Source organism: Fistularia commersonii, chromosome 13, assembly GCF_037954325.1.
Source record: "Fistularia commersonii isolate RoL2024-O1a breed Wild chromosome 13, RoL_Fcom_v1.0, whole genome shotgun sequence".
NCBI lineage: Eukaryota > Metazoa > Chordata > Actinopteri > Syngnathiformes > Fistulariidae > Fistularia > Fistularia commersonii.
The window spans coordinates 7425458-7444040 of NC_141296.1; the positions used below are offsets into that span (position 1 = coordinate 7425458).

General features: G+C 37.6%; 1 protein-coding gene and 1 pseudogene across 1 annotated transcript; both read right to left on the bottom strand.

Annotated features, from left to right (window-relative positions):
• LOC147227795 (uncharacterized) overlaps nucleotides 1-18583 on the bottom strand; it is a 412630-nt pseudogene that overhangs the window by 220493 nt on the left and 173554 nt on the right.
• Nucleotides 1578-16624, bottom strand: adgrg4a (adhesion G protein-coupled receptor G4a). Its single transcript, XM_086158821.1, has 26 exons — nucleotides 16323-16624; nucleotides 15554-16177; nucleotides 14488-14588; nucleotides 14336-14394; nucleotides 14110-14152; nucleotides 13799-13836; nucleotides 13508-13656; nucleotides 13234-13287; nucleotides 13022-13105; nucleotides 12384-12469; nucleotides 12244-12314; nucleotides 11657-11799; nucleotides 11430-11559; nucleotides 9045-9151; nucleotides 8600-8816; nucleotides 8347-8512; nucleotides 7997-8146; nucleotides 6936-7070; nucleotides 6794-6839; nucleotides 6285-6388; nucleotides 5834-5955; nucleotides 5161-5429; nucleotides 4151-4253; nucleotides 3307-3587; nucleotides 2887-2988; nucleotides 1578-2760 (listed from the first exon to the last, which is right to left on the bottom strand). Exons 1-26 carry the CDS (start codon nucleotides 16507-16509, stop codon nucleotides 2618-2620), a joined length of 3714 nt encoding a protein of 1237 aa, XP_086014947.1. The 5' UTR covers nucleotides 16510-16624; the 3' UTR covers nucleotides 1578-2617.

Below are 18583 nucleotides of genomic sequence, written 5' to 3' on the forward strand. Positions count from 1 at the left end.
AGGTATGTTTCATTTTTAGAGCTCTGGTTTCCTCAATGAGCGCCTACATGAAATTGACTGATTTGATAGAACAGGTACTCAATGAAGAGAGTAAAATTTTTTAAGTACTTATGCAGCATTACTGTTGTCTTACGGGCTACATTGACAGTGCTGGGTCTCCATTGTTCCACATACAGTATTCTCTGTTTGGGACACATGGAGCTCAAGAAAGGCCTTCTTCCACAGCTATTCCTTTGTTGTGAGTGCAACCCCCCCCTTAAGCTCCCAACTATTACAAGTAATATAATGGTCATCCCTGGGAAGAAGAATTGCTCCGTATTATTTTTGTATTTTCTTCAATAATGACACAGTGCACAATTTTAACTAAAAAACATTTGCCAAAGGGCCACTAACGTGACCCCTGACGACTTGTTGCAGGATAGTCTTTTTTTTCCTCAGGCATGGAACATCTCACACCCTTTTGTCAGAAAAGAAAAGAATCTGAAATATTGATTGGTTGGGCTCTAAGTCTTCATTTTTGTTGTGGGGAGTCCCATAAAACCTTTTATGTACTGGTAAAAGAACAGTATTGTTAGACACAATTGACATTAGACCTTCATTAGCCAGAGCAAAGGTAAAAAAAAGAATTGTGAATTGTACTGTTCTCTTCAGTTTGACTAAGGTTTTACAAAGTAATCCTGTGCTACAGTAAATCTATAAGTTGAAGATAAATTACAGTTATTTCCTGTGATGCTTCAGAGAGATAAGAAAACATCAGTAATCTTCGTAGGTGTGCGTAGGACTACGGGATATGGACCATGAGACTGTTTTAACATTTTAAAGAGGGTTTTCATGTGGTAAGGGCAATTCAGTTATGTCTTTGTTTTGTTGTAATCATATTGTCAAATGCACATGTTAAATGGTTTGCTGAGAAGGTCAGAGAAGCCAGACTTAGATGCTTCGGGCATGTACAGAGGAGGGATAATGGATATATTAGTAAACGGATGCTGGTATTGGAGCTGCCAGGCAGGTGGTCTAGAGGAAGACCAAAGAGAAGATTTATGGACGTGGTAAGAGAGGAGAGAGGTAGGTGGTGTGAGAGAGGAGCATACAGAGAATAGGGTTAGATTGAGGAGGTTGATTTGCTGTGGCGAAATTTTTCCGAAAGGAAAAATAGAAGCTATTGTCAAATATTTAGTTTGCATCAAAGCTATGAGTCAGTAATGGGTTAGTGGGTTTATGGTCTTAATGGGTTTTGGCCATTGTCCTGTGTTCAAAATTATTGGCTGGCTGAGCATTATACCTCTCTTGTAATTATTATAGAACAAAAAACAAAAACTCACTGCTTGCTACAGTATACAGTATTTATTTTTACACCAAAAGTGTAAAAATAAAAGTCAGCTCTAATGTTGTGTTGAAACCTTGTTAAAAAACAAGATCATTTTAAATATTATTTTCAGCAAACTAATGAAAAATGTCCATACCTAAAAGAACAGTGGAGGATAACTATATATAACTATCAGGATCTTAGCAACAAATATTTTTGCCTCATGAAAACAAGCTCAATAAATCACAGACTGGAATGACAACATGCGGTTTTATTTTGAAACAAAAAAAAAAAAAAAACAACAACATGAAAATGGTGCCATCATTCAAGTCAATACATACTGACAATAAAACGCTGCAATGTTCAATAAAATCACCAGGAAAGGGGAGAAGCATAAGAGAGTTGAAAAAACAAACAAAGAAAAACACAAAAAAACATCATGGACTCATGCTTTCTCAGACACAAAAAGTGTATGGGCAGGAGACCGAGAGAGACAGGTGTGCCAGACAAAGCCTGCAGGTAAAAGCCGACAGCAACACACTTTGTAACATCTTCCCTGTAGTGAGGTGAGGGGATAGACACCTTTTACTGAACACAATGAATAGCAGCTGGTGGTATTGATGGCCTCTCGCTGTCAAAATTGCTAAAGTGAAAATATGAAGCAATTCAATACTCATCACAAAAAGAGACCAAATTCTACGTTTCTAACAAAAACGCTGGATGCATGCAGCAATGAAGTTGGTCAAAGGTTCATGTGTAATAAGCATTCCCATCCAAGCCATGTAATTGCAATAAAGAGTAAGTATACAAACATACATATCACTTTCTGCTGATTATGGTAAGTGAACAAAACTATACAAGACCATAAATACCATGGTCTACCAGCCACTTTATCATGCTAAATAGGACTGGTGGTTTTTATTGCTTCTTTCTTCAAAGAAGAGAGGTACATTTACTTCTTTGTGTATAATTATTTGACAATTCTGGCTCTTCTTACGAACTCATCTGTATATTTCCTACATGAATCCAGGAAAACATTTACACATGAAAAAATTGGTAATTTATCTTTTTAATTAAAGCTGTTGTTGTGTGGGATGTATTCTCTATCTTTCCATTCTGAAAAAAACAATTGCTTGAAGCCTCTGAATTTTCTTTGTGTAATGTATTTTTTAGGAAACAAGCTACTTTTTTTTTCTAACTTGTACTTTGGCTTACTTCTATTTTATTATCTATATTGTCCAAATTGTTTCTTGTCATCTCAATGTATTCAAAAGAGGACCTTGAAGAGAAGACCTGCAGTATGTTACATGCTCATGCCCCCTTGTGGTGATTTGGACCTGATCCCGCGGTTGAATCTGAGGCCTTTCTCACAGTCGATGTATTGTTAGAAAATTCTGAGTCAACAAGATGGTTCTTTTTTCTGCGGCAACCACCTGTCAGAGACTGGCTCCAGTCTAAATGCAAAAAAAAACACATGATCATTCACTTAAAAAACAAATTACACAAACCGTCAAGCTCATATCCTGCAATAATTTTTTTATCAACACGTACTGCTGTTTATTTCCCTTAATAAGATCTACCTGAGTGGGCATTGAGTCTGAAAGGTCCACAGCACAAATAGGTCCTCCACTGCTTCCTCACATTTTCTTTCATGAGACAATGGAAGACAAAGACAAAAAACCCTGGGGGACAAGAGAAAAAATTTGTGTAGAAAAATCTCATAAATTCTGTGATCATGGAAACTAACATGAATGTCATAATGGTCCTAAAAGTGAAATTACCATTGCATAAAATGTAAAACATCATAAATGTATGCATTCTTGTCTAGTACTTCTTAAACTACTCAGTTTGTGAAACAAACCAAATTTAAGCACGACAAACGTATATACGCACACTGCCTCTTAATGGATACAAGCAATATAAAAAAAAAACTATAAAAATGTGTGCTAAAATTAAATGAACACCAATCCTATCAAATACCGCCAACACCAAATCCTTACCCTGTAAAGTATTGCAGATGGAGAACAGGTACATCATAATGGTTTTGCCAGGCCCAAATGAAAAAAAGCCCATCGACCACGTCAGACCCAATAGCACAGTGAGACTGGCAACTGCTCTTAAACTGTGTAAAGAAGGATGGTTGTTTGCCGAGGACTTATTTGTTTTCATATGTCTGATCTGAATCAGAACAACAATGAACACAGAGAAGTTGCACAACAGGATAAAAAGAACAAATGCCACCACCGTCACGTAGAAAAATACGTCATTCAGCAGCCAGCAGCTGAAACACAGGACGAAAAAAGACAGCAGGTCAAAGTGTCATTAAATTCTGGGATTTATGATAACTACCACATACATATTTATTTCAGCAGTAATACATCCAGTTTGATGGTCTTTGTGCTATTTTGCGTTTTCTTTTCATGACTTATCAAGCAGTTATGACTTGATCTTACCAATTTTGCACGTAATTTAGATAGCAAACTTAACCCCCCTAAAACATATTAAGTTTAGAATCCATCTTGGTTGCTTTTTATGTAATATGCCCAATTTGACAGTTAACATTTTGGAGATGAGATATTTCTCTCATGCAACCAGCATTGTAAATCATCGATAAGTAATTGCCATTAACATGGTGTTTGAAATAACAAGAGAAACCCTGAAATGTTTCATGTAGAAATAAAGGTTATTTTTTTTTAAATGTTTCCTTTTCAGTTTCCCATGTATTGCATTTGAGAGAAGGCACCCCTGCAGTGTCCTTCTTTAAGTGTTTTTTTTTCTTGGTTAAGTTGTCTGTCTATATAAAACAATTGCAGGAGAAAACCTAACATTTACTTTGGTACTTACAATGGATCTGTGTCCTGAGTAACCGCTACTGTTTTGTACACAGTTTTGCCATAGGCATCTTTGTCTATTGCCAGCACAAGGCTAACTATGAGCAGGGGAATACCTGTGTGAAAAAATGTTCACCATTAGTGCTGTTAATTATTCACAAAGACAAAATAATATTCCTTGATTAAGACCAACAGAACTGTGGTCCTAATGAGAAAATATAATGCACCTGTATAATATTGTACTTTTTATTGAGCAATATCTTACTGTTAAAGTTTTTAAGATAATCAGTCTCAATTGAAACATCTAAGCAAAAATAAAATAAATACAAAGCCATTCATAACCCACAGGGGATTAATCCCACTGTATTTGGTGATACCCTTACTATTAAGCACTACTGCTGTGATAAAGACATTCCATCTATTTTTCACCCTTTTGATATTGTGTCTTTATTTTATTTACATATAGGGTTTTTTAGCCAATTTTCCTTAAGGCACAAACATGATTTTCCAAAATAGAATTTAGAGGTAATTACCGGACCAGAGCATTTTCACACAAAGGTTTCAGTGTGAATATAATTTGTTTTTACTAAGCCCGGGGGCATGATCTTCTGGTTCTGTGGAGCCAAGGATGACTGGCCAAAAGTTAAAATGTTGTGTTGACTAACAAGAAACACATTCTGCTCATTGCACAGTATAACTTTTAAGGTGTGCAACAGTTGTGGTCATATACAAACGTTGTGGAGGTGCACCCACTGTCAGTACTTGGTCTGCTGTTCAACATTACTGACAATGTGCACGACATCAGCTGAAAGCCCTGCTATGCTGAAGTAGACTCACAGAGCAAAATGTTTGTATAGTTCGACAGTTGAGTTTACTTTTTCTATTCTTAATGTCTGGCTCTCTACAACTTTCCCCCCATGTCCTGTCCCATGTTTAAAGGCTTGACCCAGATCACTGTAAGGTCTAACTGTTGATAAAGGCTGATTGAATACAGTCCAATTGCCACACAATGCTCTATCTTACCCCATCCTACAGCACAGAGCTTGAGAATGTAAGAAGGGACATATACAGTGAAGACCTTGACAAGGGCAAGGTACATGTGCACAGCCTCCAGGCCCATCCAAGTGAAAGAGGCCAGCAGGAAGTAGTGGAGGCTTGCAGCAGTGGCAATGCACAGACTGTGGTTAGAAAAGGATGAAAGCCAGGCATCTAGTAGGAACAGCATGCTCAGGCCCAGTAAAGCAGCTGAAAGATTGATGAGTATTTTTGATGGGTGGTCCTGGCGCAGCTTTCTAAATTGAACAAGAGATACACAGAATAAAGGGAATGCATTTTATAACACTGTTGCCAAATGCATGATTGAAATGTAAGGCTATATTTTCCGGATTTTTTTAATCTGATCAAGGTATATTGTTAGGTGCTGAGAAAAACAGATAACTTTAAAAGAAAATACATTAAAAAAATGTTCACAGATGCATACAGAATTTTTTTAACAGATGTAGCAAAAATCAGAAAATTTGAGGACACATTGGTAAAACAAATCTTTTTAACAGCTATGTCAAACACAAGCTTTTTATTTTTCCTCTTTCCCAATTTATATTTTGATTTTCAAAATCATCTGGTGACCCCCCTGTTGCCAATTGGGTGTGTCACCTTAGAGCACCTGGGTAATGCGCTATTGTTAATCAATGCTTACTCAAAAGCGAGGTAGGTGAGAAGAGTGATGCCAAGGAAAATGGAGGAAACACCACAACCAACATAGGAAATCACAGTCAGAATCTGACTGTCAGAGTTGCTGATGGGCGTTCTGGATACATCCTGAAATCAGTAATATAAGCAAAACCAAAATAACTCTATGTATGCCATTTCTACAGATGAGATTTTTGCATTATCTTTTGGCAGGCTCAACACATGCAGGAAATATACTGTATACTATCAGCATATTATCAGGGTGAGATTAAAAAAAAAAAGGTCTTCAACTCTATCCCATACTGCGCATCTTGTGGCTGTGACATCAACACCCAACATCATTAGTGGGAAAAATGAGCAGAAGAGTGATAACTGAGCAGACTGAATCAAACGTGTCGCTGCTTTTTGTTGTCTTCCCCCTCTCTAATTTGTGAAAAGAAAAAGGCACAGTGACTCACCAGGAGCAAAGCAAAATGTGTGAGGTGATCACAGTGACAGCTGGTCTGATGAGAAGAAATACCCTGGGTTTTACAACCCCTGCTGCTCCAACCACCATGTCCTCCTTACACACACACACATACAAACACACACAAATTGACAGCGAATTCTCTATACCACATGTCACACACGAGACCCAAGAGCCTAAGCCGGCAAACAATATGATTTTCTTGCACTACAAGCTCTTCAAGCATCATACTATCATTAATATTTATCTGCTATACATTGACAGATGGATTACTTTTAAACGATTTTGACACTTCCTACAAAAAAAGCATTCAGAGGTAATGGCTTGTTATGATAAACATGAATCAGATACAGATGCAGTCATGAAATCTGATAGCAAGTAGATATGAGTTTTATATTGACGTAGAGCAGCTGTATTGCTGGTGCAGCTCAATATATAAACTGAGTTTGGGTAGCCCAATCTAAACCCAAGTTGAAGATTTATCAATTTTAAGCAACTCACCATTCTTGTGGAAATCCCAAAATACACACCGGACCTTGTCATTTGGCTGATAAAATACAGATTTTTCAAATGGCATTTCAATTCATAGCAAGTCAATTGCATTTATTTCATCACAATAGATTAAAAAAAACAGTTTTATCACCTGTTTTAGTTGCTCATGGCTGAGAGTCACCACAACTTTATGTTTCAGATTGCTGACACGGCTATTGAGGCTCGCAGATACAATGTATGACTTCAATGTCAAGCTGCTGTGTTCTGCATTGGCAAGTGATGGGTCCTGTTAAAAAAATTAGTCAGCAGTTGTCTAAACAGACATGATATATCGACAAGGCCTATCAAGGTGAATCATAGATACTAAATACAGTGAAAAAGCTGTATTTAAAATTCAAGAGTTATTATTTTGACCCATGCAATTCATCTTGATAGTATTTTTTTGCAGGTGATGATTAGAATTTCCAATTAGTTTCAATTAAATATTTAATAGAAATACAAAGAAAACTGTTTTTATGAGAAAATTAGAAATAAGCTCCAACATATCTAAGTGAAATAAAGGTGTCAGAATATGGGTAGCAGGCCATCCACGCAACCTTGTATTATTATCCCAAATAATTGCTATTTTTAAGGAAGACATGTTGATAACTATCAACATTAATGTCCCAGTCAGATTCATAGAGTTACTTTATTATTGAGACTCTGAAGTATTCAGTTTTAGGCTATATAGGGAATTAGCATTCAGAATGTAGAAAAGGTAGGACAGGTAGAAATTAGGCCTGAATGATCTTTTCATATCCAGACAAGGCAAGGTTTATTCAGATACGTATCTGAGTAAAAGCACCCTTTCTCTTTTCCCTTCAACAGCATTTGCTGAAAACATTTTTAAATGTATGGCTATGGCATAGAATCCAGTGAGCTCTCAGAACCTACACAAAACACCAAACCTGATTTATATTACATGAAAATATAAATCTTTGAACACATTTTTTTTTGTTCACTGCACCACGTGCTCGCCATATTCTCACAAGCAACCTGTGGTGATCCATAATTAGATGGTTGCAGTCAGTGCATAGTCTGTTTTGTTGTATTCTAATTTATGACACGAGGCTGTGTCTTTTTAAAGCTTCACGTTTTAAGTATAACAAGGTAAGGAGGATAATGAAGAATGTCACTCACACTAGAAAGTCCAAGAGATCAAATCGGACATACCTGGAACAGGTCGTGTGTACCATAGAACTGAAATTGCACACGACTCTTATTCTCTCCTGGTGGGAAATAGTGAAGGAGCTCAGAGGGAATAGAGATCATTGCATCCTTGTCATGAAATGGTTCACTGATGAAACTCTGGTTTAGAAAAACCTTAGTAAAAAAAAAACCAACAAAACTGCCGTTAATGGTTTTATTAATGGTGCTATACTAACTTGAAGCCATGATATCTGTTATTCATGCTACTAACACCTTGCTGAGTGCTCAACAGGGCATGGATGCAATAAAAAATCTACTCCACCACCATAAATGTGACTCATCCTGTGGTTGCCATACTAGGAAAAGCATCTTACCTCTGGCCTCTGTACTGAAGAAATGGAGGACACGCTGAAGGTGAGGCCACTGAATCTCTCAGGATCGACATCGATCAAATACAGGGCCATCGAAGGTGCTGTTAAACTTACAGATTCACCTTGTAAATCCAAGTTGCTGCCCAACCTCTCTGTCATATTTAGAATACTTTTCAAAAGTAAAAGATAGATTACCATAAAAAAAAGCCAAAATGTTCTATTTCTACACACAAATATCCATTATGTCTCCACTTACTCATTAGCCAATGGAGAGACATTGGATTTCGAAAGCAAGATATCAGCAACAATATTGATAGTGCTGGCACCAACTGAAGGCTCGATGGTGCTGATGCCAACCACTTTATCGAGTTTATCCATCACTGTGTCCAGTTCAGAGGATGAGAGCTCCGCTGAGTTTCCTAACTCAACGTTTACAAGGTCCTGAATCATGTCCACAACTTCAGCCATATTATCTACATTTAAAGAAAGATAACTTTCAGTTCACGTGTTGTCTGTTTAAATATATTTGTTTTGTTTTGTGTTTTTTAAGCGGCAAATGTGAATATTGAAAAAACAAGTGTTAATCGAATTTCAACTTTTTCACATTAAATCATACATAGTTGATTTCACAAGTATAACTATTTTTAATATGGTATTGCAAATTAAATGATCTACACTGTGTATAGAATAAATCACCTCACCTGGAGTGACAGTGATATTCTGGAGGTCTGATATGGTCAGAATTGGGTTGCAATTTGACATATCAGGATCAGCCCACCTAGTTGTGTCAGTTTCAATCTGTAATTTACTAAACAGAGAAGAAAATCAGCGACAATATCAATACCAGTGGCAATAAAAGTTATTTATACTTGTCTTTTTATTGTAGTGTAACTTCTGAAGTCATTGTCAGTTAAACAAATCATTCAGCTTGTAGAGAAACAAGTAAGCTTATACAGTTTGCATTTTAATAATGAGATCATTTGGCATTTTCTCTATTTAAAATTCAGCAAGGTAGAGAGATTTCTGCGCTTAAACGCAGTAACATATAGGAAATAGATTTTTGCCCGAGTTTCCTTCTTCCAAAGAGCCACAATTATTCCTTGTGTTGGATCAGAGCTGTAAGGGGATGTAGAGAGATGTAAGGGGTGGCAGGACTGCAGGGAACAGAGCAGCATAGTATCCATGGAAACGAGCTATTGTGACGATGACGGACAAGATTGGACCAAATGAACAAAGTAATTCAGAAAAGAATCCCTCCTTTTCCCACTTCATCCATCCATCTTCTGCTGCTCATCTGGGGTCGTGTCCAGATGGCAGCAGCCAAAGCAGAGAGACCCAGACTTCCTTCTCCCTGGCTCATTGATCCAGCTCTTCTGGGAAGATCCTGAGGTGCTCCCATGCTAGCCAAGAGATATACTGTTGTCCCTTCAGCAGTCCCAGGTGGTCATGCCCGGATCACCTCACCAGGGAGGCATCCAGATGACCAGGTGCCTGAGCCATTTCATCTTCATCTGACTCCTCTCCAAGTGGAGGAGCAGCAACTCTACTCTGAGCCCCGGATAGTTGAACTCCTCACCCTATCTCGAAGGTAGAGTCCAGACGCCCTGCGAAAGAAATCATTTTGGACGCTTGGATCCATGACCTTGTTCTTTCAGTCACTACCCAATGCTTGTAGGGGAGGGTAGGAATGTAGATTGACTTGTAAATTGAGAGCTTCGCTTTTTGGCTCAGCTACTTTGCCACCAAAACACACGCTGACGTTTCACCGATCCCCCTGTAAATTTCCCTCCCCATCTTTCCCTCACTCATGAACAAGACCCTAGGATACTTGAATTCCTGCACTCAAGGCAAGACCTTGACCAGCAATAGGCACTCCACCGTCTTCCATCCCTGAACCGTGGTCTCAGATTTAGAGGTGCTGATGCTCATCCCGTTCGCTTCACATTCGGTGGATAAGTGCTCCAACGAAACCTGGAGATAGTGGTCCGATGAAGCCAACAGAACCACATCATATGCAAAAAGTAAAGACCCAAATAACCAGACCGCATCCCCTAAAAACCCTGGATGCACCAAGAAATTCTGTCCCTAAAAGTTATTAACAGAACTGGTATCAAAGGGCAGCCCCGGTAGAGTCCTACCCACACCGTAAACAAATCCGATTTGCAACCAGCAATACAGACCAAGCTCTGACACCAATCATATAAGGACAGAACAGCCCATATTACAGGGTTTCAGTACCCCATACCCCTGGAGCACCCAACAGGATTGGGGGAGAATTGGAGCTGCCTTGCGCACCAGTTCTGGATCCTTCCCCACCAGATATTTCATGCTCACCAGGCATTTCATGCTGGAACCAGCTTCTGCAGCCCTGGATTGGACTGCCAAGGCCCCTCACTTCAGTTATTCCCTGCCTCACATTGCTCCTGAGCCCCTTGGCCCCTTCTATGGGTGGTGAACCCAAGGGAAGGGGGACCCAGGATGATCTTTCATGCTGAGCCCAGCCAAGATCCATGGGTGCAGGCCTGGCAACCAAGTGCTGGACATCGAGCCAAACATGCGAATCAAACCTAAGAATCTCATACCGGATCAGTCAAGGCCCGGGTTAACAACGACCAGTATTGGTGCCGGTAACCTACAGGGTACCAGTGGAAATTGGGCTACTGAGGGTCAGAGACGGAGAGGAGGAAGGCGTGTTGGGAAGCAGAGCGAGAAGAGGAAAGGCAAGAGTCTGGGACTGATTGTAAGGACTTTGAATATGGAACTGGACAGGAAGTCTAGAGGAAGACCAAAGAGAAGATTTATGGTCGCAGCCAAGAGGAAAAGAAGAGGACCAAGGTAAATGTTGGCACATACAATTAAGTCTGAAGATAAAGTTAACAAAAACTTAGATATTACAATGCTTTGCCTGAAATGATTATGAACTGTGTATTGTTGTTTTAACTCATCTCAGTTTTTGATAGTAAACTGCACTGATCCCAGAGAGAATGTTAAGACTGTGCATCTTAGGTTAGAGAACAAACATCTGCTATGGACTCTTACCTTCATCCCACCAATACAGTTTGAAAATGATTGAATTAACATCTTACCAAAATCTGAAGCCTCTGTTGGACATTGGCTTTATGCAACCCATTTCTTGGTTGACCTGGGGGAAGGTTTCAGGCCAAATATAGTCTCCGTGAATTGTAGAAACCATTTCTTCTAAACAGTTTTCTGGGACTGAAAATGAAAGAATAGTAATATATTTTTAACCAAGTCATTGCACTTTTTCTTTCATTTTTGTTATAGGAATGTAAGTACAAGGAATTTTACTCACCAATATGTTTGATGGTCACATCCATAGTTTTAATAATAATGGAACCATTTTTATGTGGTGATGACAAGGCAGCATCAATAAAAGAGGTAATTTCTGTAATGTTATTCCTATCATACACTTGGACGTGGAAGGTACTGTCATATCTGTTAATAAACCAACACTCAATTATAAAAAGCAGCCACAATCTAGTCTGACGTTTCAAAATTCCCCTGTTGACTTACTGTCTGACTTGGTGCTGAAAAATCTGAAGAAAGAAAAGTTTTGGGAAATTATAACAATATAATAAAATTAATTATAATATATAATATATATATAATATATAATTATAACAATATAATTATAACAATATAATCTTATTGTTAATTATAAGATTAACATTACCTACATCAATTTAAAAAGAAAATACACTGACCCAACCAAAATCATTTCAATGAATTCGAAACTCACCATTAATCCAATGTACTGCTCCATTGACCTGCAATGATTTTTAAATTCAACATCAGAAATTACTCACTCAGTCACAGCAAGCAAATGATACCAGAGTATGATACCTATTTTACAGGAAAACTCATTTTATTTAGACCCACCTCCAAACTCTCTCAGTTATGATGACATTCAGTAAAATTATGGTGTTCTTCACATGCAGTCTGTCTTTCAGCTTTTGGACAGAATACAGAGTAAACATGTAGTTTAAGGAACTTAAAGGAGATTTGTGTGAAAATCTTACCCAATGTTCAATTATTTCTTTTGGTCCTCTGGTGTTGGCAGTCATATTCAATGTAACATTAACTCTAAGGAAAGTATCAGGTCCAACTGTTGGCCAATGAAACACAGTTACCACTTCAGGAAAATTTGCCTTGACAGTTTCACATTATCACAGAAAACTAAGGAATGAATTGGAACAAAGAACATAATCAACGGCAGCAAATTCAGAGATTGGCAGATAAACACATTTGTCACTGTTTGTACCTGGCTCCTTATATGCTTCAATGTGCTAAGAGAGAATTTTCTGTTTTGTGTTCATTTTGATAAATTAGCTTTTATATTCTAACATCTTGCACGGTAATATATTTGCCATTTTTATCCCTTCCTTTGTCGCAGACGTGGTCAATATACAACAGACAAAGTCCAGTTCAATGCCAGTGCCTTAATCAAGGACAAGTTGTTTCTTTCATATTCTTTAACTTGTGTCATTCTTTTGTGCATATTCAAAGGTAGTCTTACTGTGTTCCTGCAAGACCATCTTATATACAGTATATATCTGAACTGATTTCAATTATGCAGAGGACGATAGCAGAGTGAGATTTATGTAAAGACTGAATGGTTTGTTTAGTGGCTCAGACATCTAACATTGAAAGGACTGACCAGAAGTCTTGTTGAGATCTAAAGGCTCCTCTGTTGTTGACATGTTTGTGAGCCAACCTGGCAGGCTATTTGTAGTACCTCTATCTGCAGATAAGATAAGAAAGACGTGAACAACGGTTGAAACGTTCAGACACCGTTGAAATATAATAAAATGCCATTGTTGATTAACAACGTCTTGAAAGAAATAGTCGTGTGTCGTTTTGCATGGTTACCTGGTGAAGTCACTACAGGACTGGGGGTTGGTGGAGTCACACCAGAGAATAATTCTGGACAAAAGAAAATAGATAATCCAAGAGAAATCAAACCCAGAAAAGTTTGTGTTGGATTTTCAAATTCTTAAAATACATAATTAAGCTTGTCAAACACTTAAGTATTAACTAGAGTTTTTTTTATAAATTTCATACATATTTAACTTTGAGATTCAGTTAAAATATTTTTTTTGATCAATATAGTGGATTCGTAGATATAATATTGGACCAGATTTACCCACGGGTAGGATGCTCATGTTATTGGGATCAACTGTCAGGTTGAAGCCATTGAAAGGGAAAGTAGAATTCAGCATTGCAGTAATGCTGATCTGGACTAAATCCATTCTTGCAGCTGGACTGACGTTCACATGGACCTCACAGTAAAAACTTGGGGTAGAACATAATCAGATTGTAAATTCAACATACACATGGACTTGAAAGCTCCTACTGAATTGTAGAGATGCAGACAATTCAGCACCATGTATCATGCTCCTCATCATTTTGACATTTTTTCTGAAGACCATCTCACCATTTGACACAGCTGGAGTTCAGTGATGCTCTCGATTCCTGGAAAGACATTTTTGCCTTATTTATTGTAAATTAAAAATAAAAAAATAAAAAAAATCTACCTACAACCACCTTGCCTTTGACCCAACCTGACTTATTGATTTTTTTTTTTTTGTAATATGAGATTGCCTTTAATGGCCTGTGCTGTTTTTTTTTTACATTATAACTGTCAGGCTGCTGTGACAAATGAACTTCCCCTATGAGATCAAAAAAGTTTATCTTATCTAATCAACAATTCAATATAAAATCAATTCATTTATTAGCATACTGTACCTGAGATGACTGCACATGCAAATTGGCAAAGTGGCAGGAAAGGCTGAATTGGGTCAAAGATAACAGAGATTGCAGACAAAGAATTAGTCTTCTAATTTTTGGCACTGCAACAATTCAAACACATAAAGCATCAATAAAGCTTCACAAAAAGAACAGGCCTATCTATCTTTTTACATTGTCAGCCAAGAGAAGTGCTTTAGAAAGAACTAATTTCTTAGTTTTTTACCTTGAGGATGCCACAATAATACGAGTGATGGAAATGTTGGGAGGGAAAATGCTGTGCAACTGAGAACAATAAATAAAAAGTGATTACAATAAAATATTTCCAAATATTTCGTGCTTAATATTTCAGTGAAATATTTGGCATAGTCAACATACCCACTCCCTTGTAATGGTCTCCAGTGACACTGAACATTCCTCAGTGATGATATCAGTGTTAGCAATGAATAACTGCATTTTGATTTTGTAGCTAGGCCATTCTAAAAAGTATAGAAAGAAATTCATCAAAAAAACAACTATGATCACAAAACCCACTGTGTAACTGCTGACATGCTGTAGTCTATCTTGTTCTGTTCATTAATGCGGAGGACTAATGAATCATCGGAATACAAGTAACTGTTGTATGAAGGCACTGAAAATGAAGATATTATCCATCAAGTCAGATAAAATCAAAAGGGCTAAACATTAAATGAAAACTTTATCCCAAAATCTATGTGTTAATAATAATTACTATTCATTGCGATAATCACAAAATAAATTAGACTGTACTTTCAAACACATCACATGTGTAGACTATTATAGTCATATCAAACGCTTTAATACTGGTCTGTGACATTACCTCTTGCATTTCATAGGGGCCATTTTAACAGTAGCCTCTAGGTTATCATCAGACTATCATCACATTTTGATATGAGAGAGACAAGACTATAAAGCTACAAATTTAATAAGAATATGTAGTCCATAGAGCAAATAATGAATAAAAATTATTTAGTTTATGTTTTTTGAAATTGGGAGTTTTCTACAATGGAATTAATAGAGTTCAGTTTCTTGTACATAACCCATTCATAAGGAACTTGGTTATTCCAAATCTGGCAAACTACTACGAACTATAAAGCGTTTACAGAAGGAAATAGGGTTGGGTCAAAATAACATTTCCTTATTTATATTAAAACTTCCTCATTTACACAAGTCACCATTTGATATCTACCACCCTAAGGAATAATAACTTTGATGTTAATAGGACTGGGAAGTCACATGTAACTCAGTGGCATTCGCTTCCTGTTTTTATGATTATTGGACCTTAACACAAGTTCCCTCATGCTTGTTTTATGAAGAGGCAAAGGTAAACTTGAAGCTGTTTGTGCCTTTATTGCAATTGTGTAATGTACATAATGAAAATAATGAACTGTGGTACTGAAATGCAATACAAAGAGGTCATATTTACCACAATGCAGGCTGATGTCAGGCTCAGGAGGACAGTCATGTTGCCAATTCTGCTGATCCCAACTAATCACATCTCCAACTGCACATCGCTGCCTGCTCAACTCCTCAACACTCAATGCTTTTGCCCACATCCTGAACAGACCAATCTCACCAAGCAAGTTAGTCCCACTCTCTCCTTGCACCTTATTATTTTTATCAACATAATGCGACATGCCCAAAGTAAGAGTGCCATTTGGAGCCAACTGCTGTGGTTCGGTTCTATTCATAATCTTCTCACTGAGGCTGGTTTCATTAACATAAACATGTAGTTCTTGGGCTTGCCCAGACCAGGTGAGACAGATCGAATACCATTCTTTCAGTTTCAGTTCCTTCTTTATGCGAAATTCTTTTCCAAACATCCATACAATCATCTGTGCAAATTTGCCCCCGAGTCCCAACTCTATCCGTCTCCTTCCTGGAGCTTTGTAGACAAAACCTGTCCATTCTGCTGCATACTCACGGCGTAGGTGCATGCATACACTCAGTTCCTTAAGGGGGTGCACCAAAATGCCTTGTTGTAGCTGCCACAAACATGGGCGGACCTTGAAATGTAGTTTCTTGCCCCACAGGCTTGTACTTGGATTTACTATTAAACAGGAATAAAAGCCATTCAGAGATTAAGCTTGAAAAGGATTGCAGTACATTATTCCCAGATGGATGAAAATAGAAAATTTGAGATTATGCTGTAAAGAAGATCATTGAAAAAAAATTAAATGGATCCGATATCTTACTTGAACCCAGAAGACACACAGAAAGCTGTGCACACAGAAAGAGTTTTAGGATTAAGTGGCGTCTGACAGATATCATGGTAAAAATCAAAAGAAAAAAAGAAAATAAAGATATATCAGGACTGTCTCTGCAGGGAAGGTGTCCATCAACTACAAAGAAAAGTGAGAAAAATACATGTTTTATTTGCATGTCAAGAGACAGCACAACATTAGGAAACAACCGCAACCAAATGAAAAAAAAAACAAAGAAAGAACATGACACAGACTTGCCTGTCCCACATGACTAAAAGTCCAAGATGATCTCCTTCAAACAGTGAAATTAGAAATGTACAAAAAGAAAGCCATCTAGTGTTAGTAGCTCGCTTATCTACAAGTGTACTGCTTACTGTAAATTTTGCTCTGTATAAGAAGACCTCCACACCCTATCTGCTTAGTTTCCTGAGTTACTCATTAATCACAAGTAATAAACATGACAAGACTGTGTCTCTCGGCTGGCCTGGGAAACTTAATTGTTATTTCAAAAAAATAACACAACAGGATTTTCATCAGTCCAAATTAATAAAAAACTGTAAAAAGAGGATAAGAACAGCATTGATTGTATTTTCAGTATTAACAGTTTTAATGGCTTATTTGGAGTATTAATGGTGATTACTACATTGACAGACCTTAAAATCAATAAAACATATAGGATTATGGCAAATCTGACACTTGTGCCTGCTTAATCAGGAGTCAACTTGTCAAAATGTTTTTGTGATACCATTAAAATACAGAGCTACAGTATTTATTGAAGTTTGGTGTTGATGTTGGTTACATTTGGCAAATGACAAAGTTACACATATACTCACTTATATTTACAGTACATCCGTTATGCTAGGTGTTTATCTCAAATGGAAGTTGGTGCAGTGTCCTAATTATAAGAACTGCAGAAAATGTCTCTCTCTTTATCTCCTTCATTTCGTGTCATGTATGCTAGTTAGCCATTATAAAACTTTCCACAAACATTGAAAGTAATATGTTTTTATTACTACTGTGCAAAATAATTACCACAAGCAATAAAATAAGCAAACAAATTAAAATGGCTCATGTGTGATTGGTGATGTCTCTTTGTTCCTATGTCTTCCCTTCAGGCGTACAAACCTGAGAATATGTGAATTATACGGAGTACCTTTCTTCTATGGTGAAAATTATGACAGCCAGGTTTCTGTTACTCCAGTATCCAATCACAGTAAATGGAAGGATATACAGTAGGTATCATGTGGCGCAGTGATTAGCACTTCAGCCCCACAGCATGAAGAACCTTGGTTTGATTCCAGCAGGGGACCTCTCTATTTTGAATTTTCATGTTCCCCCCTCTCCTCTGTGTGAGTTCCCCACAGGTTCTCTGGTTTCCTCCCACAGGCCAAGAACATTCAGCAGGTTAATTTGAAAAATTTGGAAAATACCCCAGATGTGTGAAAGAGTCAAAGGTGTACCTTGCCACTCACCCGAAGACAGCTGGGATACACTCCAGCATCCCCTGCAATCCAGAGTAGGATAAGCAGTAAATTATGGATGGATGGAGGGAGATATATATGCTGTCATAACAGTACTGCAATTCACAGAATGAGCATGGCTCTACATCACCTCCCAAAGGCCAAATGAAGAGTCTCATCTGAATTAAGCCAATGTAGAAAGACAGTTTATTTTTTATTAACATGCACCTCATCTCCAGGTGAACCTTTTCAAGGCATTCAAAACAATTGTGGCTGCAGTTTAAAACATTACATTGCAACCCTTCAAACAAACAAACAAGTTATGCTAAACCATGTTATCACAATTTCTCTCCATATCACTACTTTCTTGGTTGTCTCATTACCAAAATTCCACTTCTATATTGTACATCATTCCCAGGACTGTGGTTATTTGAGATAATTCCAAAAGGACCTGTGTGGTGTATAGATATAGTACATTCAGCACAAACAGAGATGTAGAACCTTGCAGAAGATGCATATACTTCAGCAAAAATGCCTGGATGAGACCATATTTTTATGCATCAGGGATGCTTTATTTTTCTGCTAGAGCAAGTTATACCCGCAGTGCATTTTAAAAAGTAGCTAATCAGTAATGTCTGATTTTATATTAGGTATCCCAGTGTATGTGTGTGAGATTATATGTATATATAGGTATATGTATATCTGCAAATGAAACATTACAAACAGGAACTGCTGTCACTATGTGCAGAGCAAAGCAATGAAATGAAACATCACTAACCTCAATAATATGAG

Bases quoted from the DNA above. Each gene is read 5' to 3' on its own strand.
- adgrg4a (XM_086158821.1), bottom strand. From the start codon at position 16,509: ATGCAAATAAAACATGTATTTTTCTCACTTTTCTTTGTAGTTGATGGA. The intron at 14,589-15,553 runs GTAAATATGACC...TATACTTTTTAG, and splicing joins TGACATCAGCCTGCATTGTG to AATGGCCTAGCTACAAAATC. The intron at 2,989-3,306 runs GTAAGGATTTGG...CTTGTCCCCCAG, and splicing joins CATCTGCAATACTTTACAGG to GGTTTTTTGTCTTTGTCTTC.